Source organism: Coccinella septempunctata, chromosome 5 (genome assembly GCF_907165205.1).
Source record: "Coccinella septempunctata chromosome 5, icCocSept1.1, whole genome shotgun sequence".
NCBI classification, from domain to species: domain Eukaryota; kingdom Metazoa; phylum Arthropoda; class Insecta; order Coleoptera; family Coccinellidae; genus Coccinella; species Coccinella septempunctata.
Genome location: NC_058193.1, coordinates 2,683,891 through 2,709,604, shown reverse-complemented (window position 1 = coordinate 2,709,604; position 25,714 = coordinate 2,683,891). Strand labels below are relative to the sequence as shown.

Here is a 25,714-nt window from a genome sequence, read left to right as displayed (position 1 = left end):
TATGCAGGGTGGAAAAAACAGCTTTCCAAACATTATGATTGGAAAAAATCTTTTTTCTACAAGCGTTCGCATTCAACCTTTTTTCCGCACGCATTTCAAATTGCAAAGTCACTTTCCCAAAAGGTGCGGGAAAAACGCCTGCTATTTCTTTCCCGCACGCATTTGCGTGCGGGAATGGATTAACAAGGGTTTTATCCACACGCAAATATATAGGGTAAATTGAATTCTGTCATGTCTCTATGCACCGATAGCCAACGATGAGAAACCCTTACTCAACTGCTTACCCGAACTCTGCTTCGCATCGTTTCGGCAGTTTCGTGCGGGCAAGTATCACTTTCCGCACTTGATAGGAAAATAACTATTTTTCTCTTACCATAGCGTTTTTCAAAAGAAAACTGGTGGACTTGAACTGTTGATTGAACTATTAGTTGGTAACTGTAATACTTCTTAAATTAATGCTCAGGCAGGAAATAAGTGACGAACATTGGATGAAAATACCAGTTATGCTGAAAATTCCGAAAGCTTTTGTTTGATAACGTCGAAAAAAAAGGCAAATATAAAATATCCTTCAGTTTCGATGTAAAAAGGTATTTATAAAAATATATGTTGCCAAAAGAAGTTCGATCCGCTCAGGCAAAACTGAACACCCTGTGTGATTTTTTTCACTTTGTGAAGCTCATATGGCTAATATGAAAAAAAAATTTCTCACTTCTGAATAGCATTTCTGAAACGATGATAGAAAATCCACGTATGCGCATTGCTTTCTTGTGAAAAATGTTTATTATTTGCTCAGAATAAGGAACCCCTGTCAAACTGTTATACGATACGGCAGCCCACTAGTGGTAGTACGGCAGTACACTAGTAAATGAGGTTATAAAAAAAAGCTACACGAAATAACAGTAGGAAGATATTGTTTCTGAATAAAATAGAACAATACCACTACATGATTATTTTGCCTAATCATATCGCACCTCCAGTGGAATACTGAGGTGACATTTTCAAACAAAACAATTAAGTGGTAATAAACAGGTAAAGTGAAAAATAATTCGAAAGAAGAATAGTTGGGTACTCATTACAACCATGCACAGACAAAAACTTGGAGTAAAAATTACAAATTGAAATTTTTAAATGCCATTTTTCAAAAATTTTCGAAATGTTACAGTGTGTCACAACTTGTGCGATATAGACATTTTGTAAATACAACTTATTCATGGGAAAAATTAGTCACAAAACACAAGATAAATTTTCACATAAGACAAGAAGTTATTATAAAAGTTTAATCAGATATTCCAGACAGAGCTCTTTTTTGTTTGTAAAGCTCCAAGCAATTGACTCAACCTGAATCTCCACAGTAGTAATATTAAGTCTTGTGGAAATTCTACAATCCTCGTTAGTTATATAACCTGTGAACCTCAATTCAATGTATATCTAAGTAAATCGATAACTGAAGATGTTATAGGCTTCTCCATTTTACTGCAACTTGAATGAATAAAATACACAGTATCTAATATGTACAATATATTATTTCAATGTAAAATATAAGCTTTCTACCATAAGAATCCTTGTATTGGCCATTTTTTACAAAAAAAAAAATTAAAGGAATAAATACTACTTCATTTTACGTTTTATTTTATTTTCAGCTTCTTTGATCTGATTTTGGAAATTTCTTGAAACATCTTGCATAAAACTTCTGAACTGTTCTGGATTCATCCTCTTGTCCCATTGTTTAGCTTCAATAAAATTTTTGCCACTATATGCAAGTTTAACAATAATTTGAGCCGCCCTTCTCATAGGGTAAGATTCACTTAATTTTTGCACTAATTGTTCATTATTTGCAAGAATCCTAATCAGAAACCTGATCATTTCGTTTGTTGATGTTGTTGATGCTTTGAAATCATAGACCTAATAATACATTTTATTAGGTCTATGTTTGAAATATTTCAGCTTCTTCTATGATTTGACGTTTATCCACAGAAAAACGTGTATTTATTTTGAAGTCATAGAATCGAATGGAAACATATATCGATATTTCTGTAATAATTCCTGTTTAAGTTTCAGTTGAACTTTCAGGGATTCCAAATTTGATAATTGCTGTTCTTTATTGTATCCAATTCCGCGGAGTTGGTGAATCTGTAACAAAAATGAAATCGAGTTCATCACAAGCGGAATTCATTTTTAATTTCAGATGACGTATGACTTTGACATAAGTATGTGGCAAAAATGGTAGATTTAAAAGTCGATAAGTAACATTTAACATTGAAAATGGAATTCCCAGGTTTTGGGATACCTATCTTCGAATACCGTGAAGGGGAGGAAATTAAATGACACTTTTCAAGACCGACACAAAATCACGTTGATCTTCGAAAAATGAAATATGCACAAATAACAGTATTGTAAAATGAATAGTTTTGTTATATTCATATCAGTAATTATCTCCGTTTTATGTGTAATTCTCACATCTTTGCAGCATTATGTTTTTTACAAGTACCTCAGAAGGCCTGTGAAAAAATTCGAGGTTCCTTTATTTGAGGATTTTATACCAACTGATGAAACAAGTCTCAGTTATTATTCCTTAGATGATGATACGATTTTACAAGGTTTAAATGCTGTTTTAGACCCTCCAAAAACAAATGAAAATTCCAGAGAACCAGTATCAGAGACAGAAGTGCATAATACTCTGCAAGCAGCTCTTGCCTTTCACATTTCAGGAAAAATACATAAAGCAATGAAATTGTTTGAACATGCAGCTGCGATGGCTCCTGCTGATGCAGATGTGTTGAATAAATATGGAGAGTTTTTGGAGAAAACTCAAAAGGACATTGTATCAGCGGATGAATTGTATTTCAAAGCATTAACTCATTCCCCTGATCATCCCGCTGCCCTTATTAATAGGAGGAGGACAGCACAAATAGTAGATAAATTAGATTCAGAAATGTTGAAAACAATAGATGGTAAACGAGATATTTTGAAAGAAATGTTTAGTAAAGATTCATTCGACAATATCAAAAAGCAAGCATATTATTTACATATCTATCATACAGTTGGCATTGAAGGAAATACAATGACCATAGATCAATTAAAATATTTGCTTGAAACTGGTCAAGTTATTTCTGGAAAAAGTATCATTGAACACAATGAAGTATTAGGACTCCAGTTAGCTATGAAATATGTAAAATTGTTGACTAGAAAAGCATTCATTAGTGTCAACGATATATTGGGAATCCATAGAAGAGTAATGGGTCATGTAGATCCTGTGAAGTCAGGTAGATTTCGTTCTGAAAAAGTTTTCATTGGAAAACATATTCCACCTTCCCCTGAGGAAGTTCCTATGATGATGGAAGCTTATGAATACTGGCTAAACTCAGAAGAAGCTCAAAATATGCATCCTGTTCGTTATGCAGCTTTGGCACATTATAAACTTGTTGACATACATCCATTTTCTGATGGAAATGGTCGTACTAGTCGATTAGTAATGAATTTAATTCTGATTCGTGCAGGTTATCCCCCTGTTATGGTACTGAAGGAACAAAGAGAAAAATATTATGATGCTTTAAATGCTGCCAATTTAGGGGATGTGAGACCATTTGTTAGATTTATAGCACAATGTACCATCCAAATTTTAGATATGTACATGTACGGGACTGAAGTTAGATCGATAGAAATTGAAGAAAAGGAAATAATAAATTATTGATTATATTTGATAAATATTTTTTTTATCTCAATAAAGCTGCCATTACTATTGTCTTTTTTATGGCAATGGCGATAATTTCAAAGTTTACTATGCAAAGTATTGGTAAAGCTTGAATTTTTGTGATTTCGAGTCGTTTTCATGAATAGGGAATACTCCTTCTGACGAAAATGATGTATTTTTTATGAAATGTCTTTTGTCACATTTTGAAATAACCATTTCATCCCTTTCCCAAAAAAAATTATTTCAAATACCCAAAAGTGAAAATGGGTATTTAAAATTTAAAGCGTTTCGTTTCTATTGCACAAGTTGGCAGCATCGACTGAAATATGCGTTGATAATAACGGACAACAAATACACTATCTTGATGCGATAGACAAAGATGGCTGTCTGCCACGAGCGAGGAAGATCGTAAAATTTTATGGGATTTTTATGGCAGGTAGCTGTTGAGGCTTGCTGGTGAGTAAGAGCCTTATGATGGCTGTAAATCAACAGCTGTTATTTTAAAAACAAACCATTGTTCTTTTCATTTTCCAGTAGGCGCTGTTGGCAAATCGTGAACTAAAAACGAAGCGATTTAAATTTTGAAACCTCATATTTGAAGAATGATTTTGAATAGTTTCTGCGGTGCATTCGAAAAACTCATAATTATTCAGTTCAAACTTGCATATGCTGTGATAACCCAAATTGAGGAGAATTCTCCATTCTCAACAACTTTTCATTAAGAATTTAATTTGTTAAGCAGTATAACTTAAAAGTTTTAGTGATCTTTCCAAAAGCTCAAGTTTTATCAGAAAAGTATCTAACTTTGATGTGTATAGTTCAGTGAACTCTAAAAGAACTGGAAGGGCCTCTTAGGTACCGAAATACGACGAAATGTGTGTCCAACTGAGACGGAAGATGTAGAGCAACCCATCTCTTTCTAATGGTTCGGCAACCGCATCAGAAGTCGGACGAAGCAGTCGTATCCACTTCTACACACCGGTTGTTTTTGTTTACGATGTTATATCCCAATTGACAGAGCGCAGAGAGAGATAGATTGCTCTACATCCTCCTTTTCAGTCTCTCTCAGTTTGCCTGCATCTAGATGCCGTTCAAGTATTTTAGAGTTCAATTATTATTATTATCTCATTTCTATACATGATTAGAAAAATATGTTTGTGTCATTGATGGTTTGTGTGCCTATCAGTGTGATGTAAATCTGAAATGCTCTATCCATAGACATGGACTCTTTTATAGAAATCCAGAATAGATTTTTTCGGTTCTGTCTTTTCAGGCTTCATATGAGGGTCCCGGATGATCATGTGTATGACGAGGCAATGTCGGTGCTGGGGATGAGGAGTCTTCGAGATAGGCGTGTTCATGGTGATTTAGTTTTTCTTTATAAACTTTTGAATGGCCAGGTGGTTTGTCCCGAACTCTTAGAAAGGGTCTCTTTCAACATACCTCGACGTTTACTGAGAACCAATAGATTGTTTTTCATGTGCTACAATAGACCGTTGGTCGCGGTGGCAGGTTTGGGTTAGTCCGTCCAACACACCCAGCAATCAGTAATCAATTGTTTTTCATACTCCATCATACAACCAACTATGCTATGCACTTGCCTATTGAGAGGACGTTAAGATTGTTGAATGGTGGGAATGTTGATGTTTTCGGTGTTACTTTGTCACATTTTAAGAGACAGATAAGAGACAATTTTTAATTTTGTTACTGTTTTGGCATTCTATGTGATACTTATGATATTATGTTGTTATTTTCTTAGCATATTAAGGTTGGAAATCATTGTGATATTAATATGTTTTATATAATGGGGTTGATCCCGTATAGAAATAAATAAATAGAGAAATTTTGTCTGGCTTCTATGATTTATATAATTCCGCTCATAAAGGCATTCATTTTAACCATCAAAGAGGCGACGGATTTTTTCGAAATGTGAGGAAAAATAATATGAAGTAAATTTTTTTTGTTCAATAGTGTCTCTACTTCATCTGACTATCATTTGATATTCAATTCTGAGCAATCTGACCAAGTCCTATGTAAAAAACACCTCTGTAGATTGTTGATTTAAGGGGGTTTCATTTACTAAATTATCGAGCAATTAATGATAAAACTACATTGACCTTCACGGCTCCCCTTGTCTACATCAATGTTCAACATGTTACTTCCAATACCCTATTGGGCTGAAGCCCTCCTACTAATCAATTACCTGTGCTCTTGCTTGATCTAGATGTTTCTGAAGTTCTAATACTTTTTGAGCACATTCCTGGGATTCTTTTGTCTTAGCTGCAGTATCATGATGATCTTTTTCGATTCTAAAATAGAAAATCTTCTTTGAAAAATAGACATCGCAGTCAGTTTTTACATACCTGCGTATTATTCCATATATTATTGGAAGGAATTCGAAGTTGAACTCTTCTACAGTTAATGGTTTACTATTATCTTCACTTGTTTGGCTTACTTCATTCATTTCCATAGTTCACTTATTTATAATCTTATATATTAAATTATTGAAAAATAATGTTAATCACAAGTTATAATAATTTGCGTACGTTGAAAAAGAAAGTACACACCACAGAAAGTATACACACAGAGACTGGTAAACAACATTATTTTGTGTTCTGTTGTGTGATAGAAGTAGGTTATCTTTTCTTCCATAGAGTGTTTCTTCTTCTCTTTCTCAAACCATTGAACTCAAGAAAGAAGTTCAATGCTCAGAATATGGCTCCATAGCTTAGAATCACTTCTGAGCATTGAACTCTAAGGCCTGCCGCAGACATGCAATTTTTTGTTTTGCAACTGTTTAGTTGCAGAAATGAGTACAATGCATTTATATGGGGCCGCGCAGACATGCAACTGAAAAGTTTTGCGATCGAATAGTTTCAGCCTCGACACAAACTAAGTGATTGCGTATGTGGGCGCCCTCGAACCGCTTGCAATCAAACTGTTGTGCAACTATCGCGAAACTGAAAAGTTGCATGTCTGCGGCAGGCCTAAAAGAACTGGAAGGGCCCCTCAGGTACCGAAATACGACGAAAAGTGTGTCCAACTGAGACGGAAGATGTAGAGCAACCCATCTCTTTCTAATGGTTCGGCAACCAATCGAATAACCGAATCAGACGTCGGACGCAGCAGTCGTCTCACTTCAACGCATAGGGTTGTTTTTGTTTACATCGTTATAAACCAATTGACAGAGCGCAGAGAGAGATATATTGCTCTACATCTTGGTTGCGTTCACAAACTTACTTAGAGCAAGCTCTGAGTAAGCTCTGATTACCCGAAGCGTTCACAAACGTACTTTTAGTTCCTCAGAGTATGCTCTCTGAGCATGACCATACTCATACTCTACTCTCGGAGTAAGTTTTATGAACACACCCTCTACCTTTCAGTTTTCCTCAGTCGAGATGCCGTTCCAGTTGTTTTAGAGTTCAATGCTTCTGAGTTCCAATCACAAAGAGGTTAATCTTTGGTTCTAAGCTTCACTGCACAGAACCATATATCTATATATTATAATTATACCAAAGAGTAACCAACTGGTTACTCTTTGATTATACATATAATTATGAATTTTGGGATGAAGACTTGGTTTTTAAAAAACACTTTATTTACAATAGAGAATATTTGAATATTCTGTGTAAACTATGACTATCGACTAAGGCTCTAGATCTATTTCTTCTTGAAGGCAAGGAAGAAGATGCTTTTATACAAATATCTTATCTAAAGGATGTGACTCAGCACTGCAGGTGTTCACTGCTGACTTTGCAGGCTGCAACATAGTCATATACAATACTTATGGTTAACCTTGATAAGTAACATTGAATTAATATGGGGTGCGATTACATAATTCCTCCCCCCTTTGGATAAAGGTATCACCTCTTTGAGGTGTAGCTTTAAAATTATGAAAAACTTTACAAATTACCCAAATAACTGTTAAAATTATTATAAGAATCAAAATAATCATAAATGTTGATATCGATGAATTCCATTTCCAGTCTTCAATTTCATCTAGCTGGATATCTGGAATCTCTTCATCCTTGACGTTGAAGTCTTCTTTCTCTTCTTCCTTGGAGTGATTAGTAAAAAATGTGGGTTTTGGTAGAACGATGTATTTTTCCTCGTTCTTAACTTGGATGGGGTAAATTTCCTTTTGATTGTTACTTATGATACACTTGGACTGGATTATAGCCATTGGCGGGGTAAAATGATACTTTGTCTGCTGTGGGCATTTTTCTTGAATTTCCAAATTATTAATCGATAAAATATTTCCATCTTCCAATGTTTTTAAATTTGGTGCTGAGGGTGATTCTCTTCTGGGACAGCTTTCTAGATGAGTTTTCAGAACATTTTTCATGCATTCTGGAGGCCTGTCGAGGGAATCTTGATCACAGAGGTAGTCTTCCTCTACTTGATGACATTGTTTTGTGGACCATCTTAGTTCTTCGTCTCGAGTGAGCATATAGGGGTTTGTGAAAGGAAGGGACAAATTCCGTTGAGGGATATAGTAAAACTTGTATAGATTATATTTTTCCTCGTAAACCGTTGGAATTGAAATTAGAAACAATAATGTTTTTTCTTTGAAAATGACTTTAGTATGACATATCTGAAAATAATCTTTTAAATGATGCATTGGAATGATAGTATCGTTTTTGACAATTTCCGCGAATTTTGTGTAAGGGAGAATAGATTCATGCAGGATGTGCAATCTTGCAAAGCTCACTGCTGTTTGAATCTCATCCAAAATATTTTTGATGTCTTTAATTTCAAAAGTCATTAGATGCATTTGTTCAATACGTTCTAATTGAGGTACAGTACGAAGCAATTTGAAATTTTCAGTTAATTTCTGAAATTTATTAATGTACTTATTTTTCAACTCATTTATAATAGTAGCAATTTGTTTTTGATTCCTCATAAGTGTCTCTTCGTTTTTCTTTATACTTTCAAAATAACTTTGGTAAAGCTCTTCGTCATCAGAATCCAATGTTCCAAATAGTATCTTTGATATTTTGCCTCCAACATTAATCAATCCTCTTTTTTCTCTAATTCTCTGAGTTAAAAGTTCTTCTAATGTTTTTACATTTATTAAATTTGAATGCTGTAAATACTGATAGTGTGCTGTCTGAGAAAACCCTAGTTGTTTATTTTCAAAATGATCAATCTCTTTTTGATATTTGATTATTAGGTCTTCAATTTGACTCAAATCAATATGATAAATCAATTGTATATGCCTTTTCGTAATATAGGCTTTTCCTAATAAGATTGGAAGAATATTATTTTCTAAGGGAATAATTGTGAGGTTCGTTATTAATTCTACTACCTCGAGTATTATGAAAATAAATGTGACGTATTTCATCTTGATCTGAAACAAAATATTCAACTACTTTTTTCTTTGTTTCAAAATTTTCTTATGATAAATGTGCTTATTTTTATTATCTTGAATTCTATGTGTATCGATTTCGCGAATATCTACTTTTTTATACACGGGATCGAGTTTACGCGTTATTGGATTTTTAATAAAAGTGGGGTTTTCATTTAATTCATGAGTACTTTTTGCTGAACGCTTTTCGTTTAATTTATCTAACTTTTCGGTTGCCCGCTTTTGATTTTTCTCCAAATGTTTCGTTATATCATTTAAATTCTCAATATAATTCTCAACGTAATTTTGAATTTTCTCATTGTGAGTTTGTTCGATTGGTAAAGAATAATTTTGATCTGCTTTTATTATTTGCATAGGCGTTAATTCTAGGCTGGAATGATTTGAATTATTATAACTTAACAAGGCTTGTGCCAATTTACTTTGGAATGATGAGTTTTTAGATTCAATAGTTCTCATTTGTTCGATCAGGGTTGAATGGAATCTTTCTACTAGAGCATTTGAATTAGGATTGTAATTAGTAATATAATGAATTTCTATTTGATGGACTCTGCAAAAATCTTGTACTACGCTATTTTTAAATTCAAGTCCATTGTCACATGTTATTTTTATAGGAATGCCATAATGACTGAAAAATATTATTAATTTATCCACAATTTCTGTTCCCGTTTTCTGAAGTAAAGGGTAACACTGACCCAACCTTGAAAATGAGTCTACAATGCTCAAACAATAATTTTGTCCAAATCTTATAGTATCACAATAAATGTGTGTGAAAGGTTTTGATCCTATCGGGTTTGGTTTAAACTGTAATTCAATCGGTGTTCTTTCGTACTTATTCTTTTGACAAATTTCACATGCATTAATATAATTTTGAACATCTTTATTCATATTCGGCCAATAATACTTTTTTCTCAAACTTATTAAATTTTCTCTTAAGCCACGATGAATAGTCTTGGTTTCATGATATTGTTGAATTCTTAAAAGTTGTTCTTCTTTATCTTCTATATCTTCTAGTAAAATATTTGAAATTTTGAAATTGAGGGTTTTATAATCGAATTTATTCTGTAAAATGTTTATAAAAGGTTTTTCTAATTCCTGAGACGCGAAATATATTGTGTATGACTTTTTAGGTTGTACGAATTCTTTAATAAACTGAAAAATATCTTTATCAATTGAATTAATGGACACTCTTAATCTGAGTTTATCTCCAAATAATTTAATTTTCGTAACATTAAAATTCGATGCTGTTTTGAAAATAATTTGTAACGGATAGGCATTTGCGCTTCTTTCAGTGTAAGGAATTTCTAAAATGGGGTTTTCAATACCACTATGAACTGTGACATCGCTGTGTATAATAACATTTCCTGTTTTTAATTCACTTAAATCTTCATTTTCTAAAACTGGCAATTCCTCATTAGGGTTAGTTAAAAGATCAACGCATTCGTCTAGTTCATCATCTGATATGTGATTAATCAAAGAAATTTCGTCATCTTCGATTCCATTAAACTCTTCAGTATACTCATTTTTTGGTCTTGAGAGATAATAAATAACTACATTGATTTTTGATTCGTTGAAAATATATTTGATCATATTGTAAATGCATGACCATTCTAGTCTATCTAAGCCACTTGCTAATCGCGGTAATGCTAAATATTTGTCATTATTATATTCGCATAATTCTTTAAGCTTGATTAAACATTCAAAAACATTTTCATAATTAGGTTTATCGAAATAAAATTCTTTCGTTATTAAATAATAAATATTCTTATTGTCTTTTCTAATAAACGCGACTTCACCAATAGTCTTATTTTGTAGCTTCAATTCATCTACATTTCCGTATTTATTTTTAAAAATTGACGCGATACCTTTACTCATTTCTAGATCGCTAGATACACAGTGTGCAAATGAATACTTTTTTGGAGCTTTAAATAAATTTCCTTCTTTTTCCTTAACATTATTAGATTCAGGAATTTCATTATTTTCATTTAATTTTAAGAAGTTTTCATACGTTTTCTCATTTTCAGATTTCCATATAATTCTACTTAATGCATCGGCATTATTCATCGATCCTTTTCTATACTTGATTTCGTAATCGTATTCTTCTAACTTAATTCTCCAGCGCATTAATCTTGAATTCGGTTCTTTTAACGAAAATAGCCAAATTAATGGTTTATGATCTGTATAGATCGTGAATTTCCTTCTGTAGAGGTATGGTCGAAAATGCTTACATGACCAAACAATTGATAATAATTCTTTTTCTATCGTGCTATATCGAGTTTCAGCGGGATTTAGAGTACGACTTGCGTAGGCGATCGGAAGATCATCAGGTGGTTCTCCTTGAGATAAAACGGAACCTATCGCAAAACCTGACACATCAGTTGTCAAAACAAAGGGCGCATTAAAATCGGGATATCGAAGTATTGGGTGATTCAATAAATTATTTTTGCATAATTCAAAGGATTCAATGTAATCAGAATTATCAATATTAATTTTCGCATTCTTCTTCAAACACATTGTCAATGGTTTAGTAATTTTCGCAAAATTAGGAATGAATTTTCTGTAGTATCCTATAAGACCAAGGAAAGATTTAATTTCTTTCTGTGTTTTAGGAATAGGATAATTTTGAATAGCTTCTAATTTATTTGGATTTGGTTTGATTCCTTCAGGAGTAATTACATGACCAAGAAATTCAATTTCTGTTTTAAAGAAATGACATTTATCTAACTGAATTTTCAGATTTTCCGATGCAAGTGTTTCTAGAATATTATGGATATCAGCTAAATGCTGTTCGATAGTTTCTGAAAATATAATTATATCATCCACAGAGGCGTAGGAAGGGGGGTGCGGAGGGGGCGGACCGCCCCGGGTGCCAGAACTGTGGGGGTGACAAAAATGTATCTTGAGAGGCTTATATTTGATTAGAGCGTATTTTCCTAGCAAAAAATAAAGAAGTACATCTAAGTCGGATCGATTTTAGATATAGTTTACGTACGATCGCTAAAATTGTGGGTGAAGTACGATTATCTATTAGGATAGATATCGTATAATGGCAAAGAGGAAGGTTAATCTTTGAAAATGGCTACTAAGAGAGGAGCGGAACAGTGAGCAAAGAGTACGATGGCGTCGAGAAGGAAACTTGTAGTCAGGGCTGAATAGAGTAGGAGCAGCGAGTGTCCGAGTGGAGTGATTTATGACCCATTATGTTTCCACTGCGCCTGCCTCTTCCAGTAGTTTTATTTCGTCATTCATCCTCAGTGCGTCTGCGTCAGTACCTAAATTCGACAGCAATAATACGCAAGCGCCGTTTACTCGTTTATTGCTTGTGCTTCTTTGTGGTAATCTAGACTAGCTGTGTTATTGGTGCCGTGGTGTACGTATAATCGTACAGAAATAAAATATTGAATCAGTGGTCCAGATTATTCTACCTCTTCGATCTGGCACAAGGGCGGATTTAGGGGGGGGGGCACGTGCCCCCGTGCCCCCCTCAGACGGGCGGATCTTTCTATACATACTTGAACTCTTAAAAATAAAAGTGAAGTTCATTTCTCGCAGTTACTGTTGATTTTTTTGCTCGTCTGCCCGTTGTGCCCCCCCCAGAAAAAATCGTGGATCCGCCCTTGATCTGGCAGCTATTTAGGAATTTGGGTGAGTTTTGTTTTCCCACGCGTTTTGATAGTTCGAAATGTGATAGGATGAGGAGCAGAGGTAGGTAATCTACATATGCACACTTTCGCAATTTAGTGAAGGTCGATCTGTTGAGAAGTAGCAGGAGGACTGACAAGGTGGAGTGCTCAGTATGAAGCTGTTAAGACTGTATTCCAAAGTTCCAAGAAGATTGCCGACATAGCATTGAGGAACTTTGTGACCCTTCAGAAACTATCCACACTTGAAGAGCAGCTCAAACTTTATTAACAGCAGAATGTGATTTTTCATTCCTGTGCTATTTGAGTCTATGGAATAGTGCACTAGAAGAAAAAAGGCTTTTAAACTTCTCATTCTTATGAGGAACTTTTCGACACTTATTCCTACAGTGTCGAAAAGTGCCTCATCATAATGAGAAGTTTAATGGCCTTTTTGATTGAAAACAGGGAAATTCGTGTGGAAAAGGCAATGGAATTTGCGAAAGGTATTTGTGACGAGATGAAAATTCCTACCGCCAAAAAAAGAACCTTCAGAAGAAGGAAATCTATGCCGGAGAAAAAGATATCGGACGATCGATGTTAGGGTGCATTGACACGTTTCAACAAAAAATAAACACTCGTTGCTAAGGCATGGAAGTGATATCACTCAGGTGTGCTATCTTGCAGACCAAGAACTTGCTGAAGAGTTCAGAAACTGAATTGCTAGAATTAGTTGGCAGTTTAGTTTGGAGTTATGAGAAAATGTCTTCAGAAGACATTTTGAAAGAAATCCCACGTCTGAGGAGGTTTTTAAAAGTTCGGCTAGCGTTCCTGAAGAAGAAGCTCTGAAGTGGAGTTCTTTGAGACTATTGCAGTTTAATGTCGAGTATGAGCTTCCAGATTCTGTTCCAAATTTAACGTTAGCACTTGGAGTTTACCTTACATTATGTGTTTCTGAGTTTTTCCAAAACTAAGCTTATTCAAAATTATCTCAGATCTACTATGAGCCAAGCTCGACTATCTTGCTTGGCTATTTTATCCAATGAGCATGGTGTAGCCAGAGGGATCGACTTTGATGAGACTATTTCTCAGTTTGCAGAGAGCAAAGTCAGAAAAAAGAAGTTCTGAAAGAAAAGATGCTGATAAGTTGTTGAATTTGTGCAAAAAACTGATTTTTTTCATTGAAATATAATATTTTACGTGTTGCCCTTCACACCTCTATGCCCATGTTTCAAACACTTCAAATAAAAACTTGTAATTTTGTTAACAAACAAAAAAGGCTCAACAATGTTATGTAATGTTGGGGGGCGACATGTTGAAATTCCGCCCCGGGTGTCACAAGAGCTTGCTACGCCTCTGATCATCCATATAAATATAGCATATCTTTCCAATAAAATTTTTCAAAACTTCGTTCATTAATCTCTGAAAAGTTGCTGGCGCATTCTTAAGTCCGAAAGGCATTCTTAAAAACTCATAATGTCCGTTTTCGACAGTAAAAGCAGTTTTTTCAATCGAATTTTCATCCAACTCTATTTGGTGAAATCCGGATGCTAAATCTAAGGTTGTAAAATATTTTTTATTACCGAGTTTGTCTAAAATAGAGTCAATTTGGGGTAATGGGTACTTATCGTCAATAGTTTTTTCATTTAACTTTCTATAATCTATGGCCATACGCCATTTAGTTTTTCCGGATAAGTCTTGTTTTTTAGGAACAATTACTACGGGAAATGACCAAGGAGATATACTCGGTCTGATTATTTTCTTTTCTAATAAATCTTCAATTTGGTTTTTCACCTCTTCACGATGAATCTCTGGATAACGATAAATTTTAGAGTGAACTGGATTTTCATCGATCGTTCTAATTCTATGTTTTATTTTACTTGAAAAATTCAACGGTTGACCCGGCAATTGAAGGACTTTATCATTAGTTTGAAAGATTTTTATAAGTTGACTTTTTATTTTAGGTTCTAAGTGACTCAAATCTATAGGAATTCTTGTTGGATTTTGACAAACTTGTTGATATTTGAAAGGGATTTGACAATAATCATTTTCTAAAACCATATTTTTGAAATCAATTCTCAAATCGTATTTATTAAGAAAATCTGCTCCTATTAGACCATCATAATTTTTATGAAATTTATAAAGAACAAAGGGATGACAATCATTCATTTTTAATTCGGGAAATAAAGGCAATAAAACTTTTTCATTTGACGTTTGGGATCTGAAACATGCAGTAAGGGTAGTATCTTCTCTAAAAATATTTTCTTTAAAATTATTATAAGCGAATTTTGGATCAATTAGACAAACTGAACATCCACTATCAATCAATAATTTACATTTCGGATATTCAAATTCTATATAGGGTAATTGATTATGATATTCTAACGTTTGGTTTAAGTCAATGCGAGTTTTTCGGCTGATTGACGAAAATTTTGATTGGCATTTGATTGCATCTTTGACGTAGAAGGTTTTGATTGATTATAAAAATTCTCTTTTCGCTTTTCTTCTTCAGCGTGAGTTAATTCTTCGAATGTAAAATTAGGAATATTTTCATTACGATGATTATTCGCATTTGGATAATTTTCATTACGATTATTATAGAAGTTTCTTTGTGGATTAACATTATATTGCGTTGAATAATTCGCTCGTTTCTGCGGGTAGTTTCTAGTCTGTATAGACATTTTTTCAGGCGGACTATTATTTCTATAATTAGGGTTAGGCTTGAAAACATTAATATTTGGATTTCGTTGTGGATTTGGTCTTTCAAAAGTTTCGCGATATGAAGGATAATGAGTTTTCACTGGCCGCTGTTGAATCTGAATCGGCTGAGATGGAAAATTCTGCTGATTATTATAAAATCTATTATTTCTCGGTTGATGATTGAACGAATAATTATTTCGGTACGTCGATTGATAATTAAATGCTTTATTCGACGATTGCACATTCTTGGTGCGACGGCTCCTATCTAATAATTCATATTGTGTCATGTTGCACAGATAATCCTTCACGGCATTGACCGTTTCGTCGAAAGAAAGTGCATTATTGGTAATTAAATAAGTTCTCAATTCTACAGGGGCATTCGAAATTAATACAGTCTTACAAATTTTATGAATATTAGATTTATAAATTTGTTTTTCTGGATCAGGCATTAAATCGGCATCAATTCTATAATTTATTCTGATTTTCATTGCAATAATTTTATCAATGAAAGCTAATAAATCTTCATGAGGTTTTTTAGTCAAAAATTGTAGATTATGAATCAAAACGTCTAAATTAATATTATCACCGAATTTGCTATATAAAAAGTTTTTTAATAATCCCCAATTATCAGGAACATCAGATGTAGAAACCTCAGCTAGGGCTCTATCAGTCAGTTTTGATTTAACGACAGCATAACAATAATTCTTTACTATTTGATTTTCTTCCGCAAACATCAATAGATATTGTTCGGAACTTTTAATGAAAGAATGAAGTTCATTTTCAATACCAGAAAATTTAGGCAAGAGCATACCAAATTTTTCAGCTAGTGACAAATCTATTCTCTCTTGAGCCATCTTATTTATTTTCTTTTTACGACCCGAAAAATGTTTTATCGACGTAATCGTGAAATATAAAAATATTAAATATTATAAAGTAATTACGGTATCAAGATAAATTATCAATATTGAAATAGTAATCGGTTTTTTCTTAATAAAGAAACCTAGGAAAAACTCTTTAGTGATCGGTTTTTTCAAAGAAACCTAGGAAAAACTATACAAGTTCACTAATTTTTTACCAGATTAGGGAAACTGGGGAGAAATAGGAAATGCTCACCGATAGTCTTGAAGTCGTTGAGGTCGCTACTCCGTCAATCGGACTCTCTGGTCTTCTTCCACTGGTTCTTCAGGGTGTGCTTGATGGTTGAAACCAACAGGTATCTGATCTGGAGCTGGTACTCTTGACTGGCACTATTCACTCTTCTTCAGACCTGGCACAATCCCATCACCTCGTCGCCAATTATGAATTTTGGGATGAAGACTTGGTTTTTAAAAAACACTTTATTTACAATAGAGAATATTTGAATATTCTGTGTAAACTATGACTATCGACTAAGGCTCTAGATCTATTTCTTCTTGAAGGCAAGGAAGAAGATGCTTTTATACAAATATCTTATCTAAAGGATGTGACTCAGCACTGCAGGTGTTCACTGCTGACTTTGCAGGCTGCAAAATAGTCATATACAATACTTATGGTTAACCTTGATAAGTAACATTGAATTAATATGGGGTGCGATTACATAATTATATATTATACGGGAAAAAGTGAAGCCAAGCGTATGGTCCGTATATACACATTTGGTAACCGAAAGTTACCAGAGCGGTTACTCTGGTGACTGATACTGAACCGAATTATCAGGAATTCGATATATACGGACCGCCCACTTACTAACCAGAAGAATCCAAAGTGTATATACGGACCACAGCCTAAGTGGGCGTATATGTTGAATTCCTGACAATTCAGTTCAATATGTGTCACCAGAGTAACCGCTCTGGTAACTTTCGGTTAACAAATGTGTATATACGGACCATACGCTTGGTAACCGAGAATTACCGGAGCGGTTACTCTGGTGACAGATATTGAACCGAATTGTCAGGAAATCGACAATATATATGCCGAATTCCGGACAATTCGGTTCAATATCAGTCACCAGAGTAACCGCTCTGGTAACTTTCGGTTACCAAATGTGTATATACAGACCATACGCAAAGTGTATATACGGACCACAGCCCAAATTGATGGAAGGAATGGACTAACACGCATGCGAGAATTATACACCGTTCGATTGAACTATGGAGGGTCCCTCTACCCTCTATAGATTGAACGAAGCTTAAGCTTAAGCTTTAAGCTTTAAGCTTAAGCTCCACAACGACGTTTAAGCAAAGAGGTTGGTTTAAGCATAGAATCTCTATGGAAAAAAAAGGATGTTTAAAGCAAGGATATTCCTATATCTCCTTGGTTTAAAGCTGCATTCACGGGCCGAAGTGCACTTCAGCACGGAAGCTTAGCAGATGGCGTTATCCGATACCATTCATTACAGTGACAGGGAGTATATAGTCACTGTACCATTCATTACAGTGACTGACTATATATATATAGTGAGTATATAGTCACTGTACCATTCATAATGAAATTCAAGGCTAGCACTGAATTGGAAATTGACAAAATTTCTTGCAAGCTGCAAACTATCACTTCGGCAAGGAATTTCGTGCCGGCTATGGTTGATGCTAATGCGTAATCACATCACCCCGGCTAGCAGCCCCTCTTAACCAGAGTGGCGGTAATCTGGGCTCAACACAATGAGGCTATGTACCCAATCTTAGTACAATCTTGGTCGTTGTATTCTTGGGGTCCCGAGGAACTGCAGGAGTCCTGGTAGAACCAATCCCCAAAAATAGTTCGTAACAAGTCACGTGGTGTTCGACAATCACAAATTAACAACAAAATCACTTAACTATTCACGAAATTTACATCAAACTAATTTCAATTAATATCATCGTCGTTGATTAAGAATATTATTTTCAAATATATCTACTTTTGGGTGCTCCAAAATCGGACGCGCGAAAAAGTACTCATCACGCCGTAACGACCATTTTGGAACTGCTCTTTGGTTATAATTTCTTATTATTATTATTATATCACATTTCGTATAGCGTAAGATTCATTGACTTCGTTTCACAAGGGAGAACCATGATTGTTAAAAATTCAGCGAAGTCCCCCTCCGATCTTTCTCTAGCCGACACTCCTGACCAGCTCCGGTGGCCACGTATAGTATCCCGATTCTGCGGTGCGTTCATTCACCGAAGCAGCAGCCCCACTCTCAGTGTTTTCAGAAGCGAAAACTACACATTAACACATTTTCTTATCATTCCCTTTGTTGAATCAATTTTCAATGTTCTCACTAAGATTGTTGTAAAAATTCCTTTAATTGTTCATCTCATTTGAATAATTCTCTTTCTAGTCTTCTCATTCAATTCTTGTGCTAAATTGTTCTACTCAAAAAGTAATGGACTCACAGTCTTCACAAAATTATTAATTGATCCACTTCCATGACCTTTTCTTGATTTCATTATGAATTAAATGTGTCCACTTGCGAGACTACAAAAAGTCTACAAAAATATTTGATGATTTACTGCTCAATTTACAGTTTTTTCTCGAGTCGTCCCAATCATGAATATTTTATTGTATTTTAGACCTCAACTATAGATTTTCAACATCTCTCTAGATTTCTCACCTGCAAGTGGGTATGTAGCACCAGAAGTGAAATCTGCTCACGTCTTCTCATTGATAATGAATACTGATTTATTGTCTTCTCAGAATCATTTTTTCTTTTTGAATCAGCGTATTTCATTTTTCAAGACAACTCTGATGTTCACCTCTTACTTACCTATATATGACTAATTACTGTTGTCGAGTTTCAGATGAATTAATCCTCATGTTATCCAGGATGGACGCTGGATTTAGTAGTTTTCCCTCAGAACACGATGTGAACTCCTCAAATAATATGGTTCAACTGTCAGTGGTAAAATGATAGTCTCTCGTCCTAGGCTCCACCCTGGAAGGCCCGCTCTGGTAATCGTGCACACTCATTGATACTTCTCATATTCATTCATCGTGCTCGACATAAATTTTAGTTCTCAGTCTTCTGCACCAACGATTAGTGGTTTCCCTCATTAGTACTCTCGATTTGTACCTCTCATAATTTATCAATTATTGTATCTTTTGTTTTTCTGATGGACGTTTTAATCACAGAACAATAATATAAGTTTTAATCGTGCTTACTTATAAGCAGTCCGTCTGTGAATGTTGTATTCATTGATACATTTTTGAACTCTTCAAGATCAACGAAATGTATATTAATTATACATTATACTATTCTTGGTCTTCTCAGATTTATTATGATTGTTCTTCTCATTTCATTAATTATTTTTGATCTTTTCATTTGATTATAATATTCTTGCCCTTCTCATATTGATTATAATATTCTAGCACTTCTCAGATTAATTAATTTTGCTCTTCCCATATAACTTATAAGATTCCTGATGCTCTGCTGAACTTAGTGTTAAATTGTAATTATTGGTCAATTGACATTTAACTTATTGATCTCTCATTGATGATCACACTAAGAAAATGTAGTTTCCCCTCTTGGCCTATTTCACTAATTAAAACTCGGTCTTCTCATTAAAATTCATTATTCTAATCTTCTGTTTTTCTGATGAAAGAGGCTCTCGCAATCAATTTTCATTGATTAGGTACTCTGTCACTGTTAACGTCGTGTTAATTTTGAATTTATTGAACTTTTCAAAGTCTACAATCTGACCTCAAGTGACTTCTCATTTGAACTACTCTGGATTTTAGTTGAATAATGTCTCTCTGAGTCTATAGATGTATTTGTTTTTTTATTACTGTATTAGCTGCAAGCAGGTGACTTATTCATTTTATGAGTGTGAACGATATACAATAAATGTTTTTATACCATCTCTAACTCAATTATTTTGTTATACAGTCCACTGTTCACTACTCTTTTTTTTTACAAAATTATAACACCCCCGATTTTGAACAATGATCAAAATTAAAGAAAAATCCATATCTCGCTTAGGTATGTAAGAAATTGTATATTGTGATTTTACAAACTATTAATTTTTTATTCTAATATCCCTACCCAAGTATCAGCTTCCGATCTTATTTAAACATTTCCTGAAATAAGCTCATTCATTAAAATAGCGAAAATAATATTATGGAAACAATTATTTTTCAACCGAAGAACCAAAATATAGTAAATGAAATAAAAAAAAATACGAGATGCGCAAGGAAAAATTTGATATGCAATTAATTATAAGAAATTCATAATTACTACCAATAATTCCTAGAATGGCAATAGAAATGAAAAGATTCTATATTTTCCCCCCTTTTCGATAAAAAATATTCTGATTTTGGAGCATCGACAATCATTTAAGAAAAATCAGAGAAGCCGTCTGAAAAACCCCACATCAACCCTCCTCTTTGGAAAAACCTCACATCAAAACATTGAACTCAACACTATCTTGAGTTCAATGCATCAAGACTCCGCTAACCGCCCAATCAAAGAGTTGGCCCAATAGAACCAAACAAAGATATTGTTCCTCTTTGATATTACAAAGATTAATATATTTGAATAGAACTAACATCTGCTGACGTTATGGTGGTGGGGGCCCATTTATGACCAAAGATTATAATCTATAATCTTTGTTTATGACTTTTTCGTTTGAGTTGGCTGCCCCCCGCTGCGGGACTGCGGGGACCTCCGCTACGCCACTGGCAAAGACAATTTTTTTGTCTCTGACAAATAACAGAGTTAGGTTAACTTTAGTTACATACGATTTATTATTACATACGATTTATTATTTGCTCTGGGATCAGAGATATATCTCTGTCTGGGATTGTCTGTTCAAATAAGCAGTTTTAATCTAACTTTCAATACAGTTATAAGTTTTCTTGAAGGTGGAAGCAAGACAAAAGTTTGTCTCTGGTGGAAGTAAAATTCTCAACTGAAGGAAAAATTAGATTGCAAAAATGGATAAAATAGTTAATATTTATAGGAGTTTGTGTCTGATTCCTGCTTTAATAGAAGCAAAACTTGACAGAAGTGGTAAAGTTGTGTATAGCCTGTGGTCTCATAGGAATCTTGAAAAAAGTAAAACAACCAAATTCTTGAAACATATTCTGTTGTATCCAGATTTGCAAAAAGATCAGGAATTTTCTCCTATTGATGTTTCAAATGAGTAATTTCTTTGAAGAATATCAGAATATTTTTTTTTCTCATTTATTTCTAGGCTTTTATCTTGTGTGTCTCCATCTGAAAGATTCAAGGCTGTCCTGAGAGAAAGTGATGAGAAACAATATTTAGAAATTTGGGAACATCAGAATCTCTATCGGACAGTTGATTTAAATCTATTGGATCTTCATGGAAAAGTTTATTGCGATGGTAAATGAATTGAAACCTTGTAACACTGAGCAAAGGAAAAAAGGACATTACACGTATTTGATAATTTTGCTGAAAGTATATTCAGATTTCCAATATAACCCTATGTATACAGATTACGAAAATTCAACGGTTGACAAAGGGGATGCTAGAGAAAGAAGAGGACTGTAGAAATGCATTAGCTCAGTACATGAATAATTTATCAGAGGTGATAATTGAATGTTCGTATAGACCATGTCCCGAATCAGTTCCTACCAAGCTTTGTCAATAGAGGGGGGAATGCATTATTGCTAAGAAATGCGGATCTCACTTATACTATGTGGGGCAAATCAAATATGGAACGGTCCAGTTAAATATTAAAGATTTTATCATCTGTAATAAAATTCTTCTCCAACTGGGCTATTGCATATCTACAGTTCTTTTCTTCCTCATTTCCTGAATATAGTTCATCAAGAAAAGTTATTTTTTGCTTCTCTATCCTCTTCTAGATTCACCTCTCTAAACTGGACCACCTTGTATAGATAGGTACAATATTTATTTTATGTTATTGAAGGGGCAATTTTAATCCAATTCAAATCAGAACATAGATTAAATGGAAGAGAATATATGTTTGAAAAAACAACTTATAGATAATATATTGTTGTTTGTACAGGGAGGGCTAAGTTCGTTGTCTACTGAAGGGATCTCGAGAACTATAGCAACCAGAAGAAAACGGACGACACATTCTCGAGCTCTTTTTTCTTGACTAATCCAAAACTGAAAACAGATCCAGCCTAACATTCATAGATTTTGAGTTATGAATGAAAATTGAGAAATTGTCATTTTCAATGAAGCTGAATAACTCACTTATTTGAACTCGTATTCGAAATCCGTTGTTACATTCTACAGGCACTTTTTTATGAGGAATCCGAATATGATATTATAAAATTTTTTGATACAGCCATTTTCGAGATACGACAGGGATTTTTGATTTTTCGAATGTAAACTATTGTTGAAAGTAATTTCATCTTGCTGCAATTTTTTTGCTGATTTCAAAAATGTATCATATGTCGCTATTCACATGAATATAACATAAGAAAAAAAAATTAATACTTTTTCCTACTTTTCATATCAAGAATATGGAGAGACAAAGAAACACTTCACGAACAATTATTAGCCGTCAATCACGAAGAAGTCACAAAGTACGTGAAGAGTGGAGTCAAAAGTGACTTCTTTATTTATTATTATTCCTATGTAAGCATATACTTACATTCTAACCAAAGATTATAGAGTAGACTATAATCTTTGATTCTAACCTTTTAAAATCTAAAGAAGTCACATTTGAATTAATGGGTGATAAACAACTTCTAAGCCATTCATCTCAAAATTAGGCTGAATGGACTTGGTTCACCTCAGCTCTGAACCCTTTTCTTTTCTTTGATGAATAGAAAAACGATAATTGAATAAATTTTCTTCTTTAATAATCAGACAAAAGTCTTTTGCTCTCTTTTAAAGGATATCGATATTGATATATAGTATATATATATATAGTATACAGTCGCTGATTCCTATCACAGAAGGTTGAGTTCACATAGGATTATGTGGAGTTCACAAACCACAATGAATTTTTAACGGTCGCTATGGTTACACCAGCCTACTAAAAATTCAACAGTGAATCGAAAAGGAGGAAAAAGTATTGAATGTTATGTTATATTTATGTGAATAGCGACATATGATACATTTTTGAAATCAGCAAAAAAATTGCAGCAGAATGAAAGAACTTTCATACTTAATGAATGTAACAACGGATTTCGAATACGAGTTCAAATAAGCGAGTTATTCAGCTTCATTGAAAATGACAATTTCTCTATTTTCGTTCATAACTCAAAATCTATGAACGTTAGGCTGGATCTGTTTTCAGTTTTGGATTATTCAAGAAAAAAGAGCTCGAGAATATGTCGTCCGTTTTCTTCAAGCTGCTATAGTTCTCGAGATCCCTCCAGTAGACAACGAATTTGGCCCACCCTGTACATCACGAAGTTTGAGGTCAGTGTACATTTCAGTTTTTTGTTTTTTATCTTTCAGGTGAATTTAATTCATTCCATTGGTCCCCTAATGAGAAAAAATTGTTATATGTTGCTGAGAAGAAGGCTGCTGATGCTAAACCCTTCTATAAGAGAAAAGTTAAGGAAGAAGAAAGCAAAAAGAGTACGGCAAATGTGAGTATCCAATAAAAAACAATCCATTAGTTATACTTATAGTAGTATGTGTACAAAATGTGTTCATATTGGACACTTAAAGGGTTTTAGTTGACATATATCAAGAAATGTTTCATATTTCCTTATTATTCAGGAATGCAGGTACCCTATTTTTCAAACCAATGATTAGAAACTACCTGATAAGTTATTCTTGTTTTGTCCATTATTGTTACTACTACGCTTAATGACACATATTCCACTGTTGAGAAATTTTAGTCGAGTCCAAACCATCTCATGACCGGTCCAATATCGGTATACGTATAGTTGACCCGTTTGCCTGATTCTATCGACATACTCCGTCCCATGAGAAGATATTTTGGCATGGCACGTGCCATCTCACGCTCCATCGGATTTTCAGTCGGTTCAAATTACTGATTCCGATATTCCTTTCCGATAAAAAATTCCATTAGAATTTAAATTGATGAACAATCGAAGTGGATCACGCTAGTTACCGAAATCTGCTGACTGGAAGGAAAACGGTGCAACAACCGGGGACTTCCTCGAATCCATTTATGACCAAATAAGAAAATGTTATTTTTATTGTTATGGTTCGATTTAGTATATAAGCATAGGTTGTAATAAATAAATCATCATTCACTTATCGTTTGATCAATTTACCTTACCGGCAACTGTGGAGTTAAGGCATCCCTTGAACGTTCTGAGTCTGGTTGTTCAGTTGCCTCAAGTGTTGTTTCAAACAAAGAAGCAACATTTTATGGTCCTTCGAGCCGGATTGAGAGAAAGGATTTACGACCCTAATCTCGATCACACCGTCAGCGTTTGTGGGGAAGCTTTCCAGAGCCAACGCCAGCCCGAGCAGAAACCCTCCAGAACCTACGAATAAATCCGTGAAGAAACCATCCATCCAAATCCGAGCCAGCGAACAAGCCTTCCGGAACGAGCGCCAGAGAAGAAATCTTCCAGAGCCACAAGCCCAATATTTCAACAATCTCCATGGAAAGAGAAATAGAAGAACAAATAACAATTGGTCGAGAACTTAAACGAATTCTATCATCTCTTGAAAAAGATGGTTCTGCCAGAAAAATCGAAGAGTACTACAGAAAGAAATCCCAAACGGCCGCCGATCTCTGCGACAGATTCAAAGAGATACCTACACGATGCAATACATAAAGCACATTCTGACGATCATGAATATTTCCTCTTAGGAATCGACTTATACAAGGACATTTTATTGAACGCAATAAAAAAGTCCAGAACTGGTCTTCTCGCACAAAAAACGGAGCTTGGATGGATCTTGTCTGGTAGTATATTTCCTGGACCACAACTGCACATTACCAGTATTATTATCACTGCTGAGCAAGAAAATCAAATTACCAAGTTCTGGGAAATAGAAGAAGCGTATGCTTAAAGGAACAAAAACGATCAAAATAACATCTGCGATGAATTCTACGTAAAATCTCGCACAAGAAAACAAGATGGCACATATACGGTACGCACAATTCAGAGGAAATGAAGAATCCTTAGGAAAATCCAAAAAAACCGCCGTAGTTCGTCTTCTGCAGGTGGAGAAGAAGTTCATGAAAGAGAAAACATTGGAGACAATGTATAGAAAGTTCATGGAGGAGTACATTCAACTGAACCATATGATACCATCAGATCGAATTACAAACAAAACATTCCTCATCAGGCCGTAATCCAAGAAGATCGGGAAACAACCAAACTACGTGTCGTATGCGATGCCAGCCAGAAAACCAGTACCGGAATCAGTTTAAATGACATACTTCACACGGGCCCCATGCTTCAACAAAATTTGATTGACATATTTGAGACGGAGGAAGTACA

General features: G+C 34.4%; 3 protein-coding genes across 3 annotated transcripts in view; 2 read left to right on the top strand and 1 right to left on the bottom strand.

Moving 5' to 3' along the window:
* Positions 1-1,755: 1,755 nt before the first annotated feature.
* Positions 1,756-6,284, bottom strand: LOC123312753 (mediator of RNA polymerase II transcription subunit 9). The gene is made up of 4 exons (XM_044897221.1): positions 6,055-6,284; positions 5,895-6,000; positions 1,936-2,130; positions 1,756-1,893 (listed from the first exon to the last, which is right to left on the bottom strand). Exons 1-3 carry the CDS (start codon positions 6,159-6,161, stop codon positions 1,987-1,989), a joined length of 357 nt encoding a protein of 118 aa, XP_044753156.1. The 5' UTR covers positions 6,162-6,284; the 3' UTR covers positions 1,756-1,893; positions 1,936-1,986.
* Positions 2,185-3,696, top strand: LOC123312748 (protein adenylyltransferase Fic). The gene has a single exon (XM_044897216.1). The coding sequence runs from the start codon at positions 2,399-2,401 to the stop codon at positions 3,689-3,691; it is 1,293 nt and encodes a 430-aa protein (XP_044753151.1). The 5' UTR covers positions 2,185-2,398; the 3' UTR covers positions 3,692-3,696.
* A 14,748-nt stretch (positions 6,285-21,032) lies between the features above and the next one.
* LOC123312754 (acylamino-acid-releasing enzyme-like) overlaps positions 21,033-25,714 on the top strand; it is a 37,460-nt gene continuing 32,778 nt past the window's right edge. The window contains exons 1-3 of the mRNA XM_044897222.1: positions 21,033-21,474; positions 21,526-21,677; positions 23,739-23,872. Of these exons, the coding sequence (XP_044753157.1) occupies positions 21,266-21,474; positions 21,526-21,677; positions 23,739-23,872 (495 nt within the window). The 5' untranslated portion in view covers positions 21,033-21,265. The remainder of the gene's footprint in view (positions 21,475-21,525; positions 21,678-23,738; positions 23,873-25,714) is intronic.

What these genes read in the sequence shown, in the direction of transcription:
- LOC123312748 (XM_044897216.1), top strand. Translation starts at nt 2,399, where the DNA reads ATGAATAGTTTTGTTATATTCATATCAGTAATTATCTCCGTTTTATGT.
- LOC123312753 (XM_044897221.1), bottom strand. Translation starts at nt 6,161, where the DNA reads ATGGAAATGAATGAAGTAAGCCAAACAAGTGAAGATAATAGTAAACCA. An exon ending in ATATATGGAATAATACGCAG is followed by an intron (nt 6,001 to 6,054) that starts GTATGTAAAAAC and finishes TTTCTATTTTAG; the next exon opens with AATCGAAAAAGATCATCATG. An exon ending in TAGATCAAGCAAGAGCACAG is followed by an intron (nt 2,131 to 5,894) that starts GTAATTGATTAG and finishes TTTTTGTTACAG; the next exon opens with ATTCACCAACTCCGCGGAAT.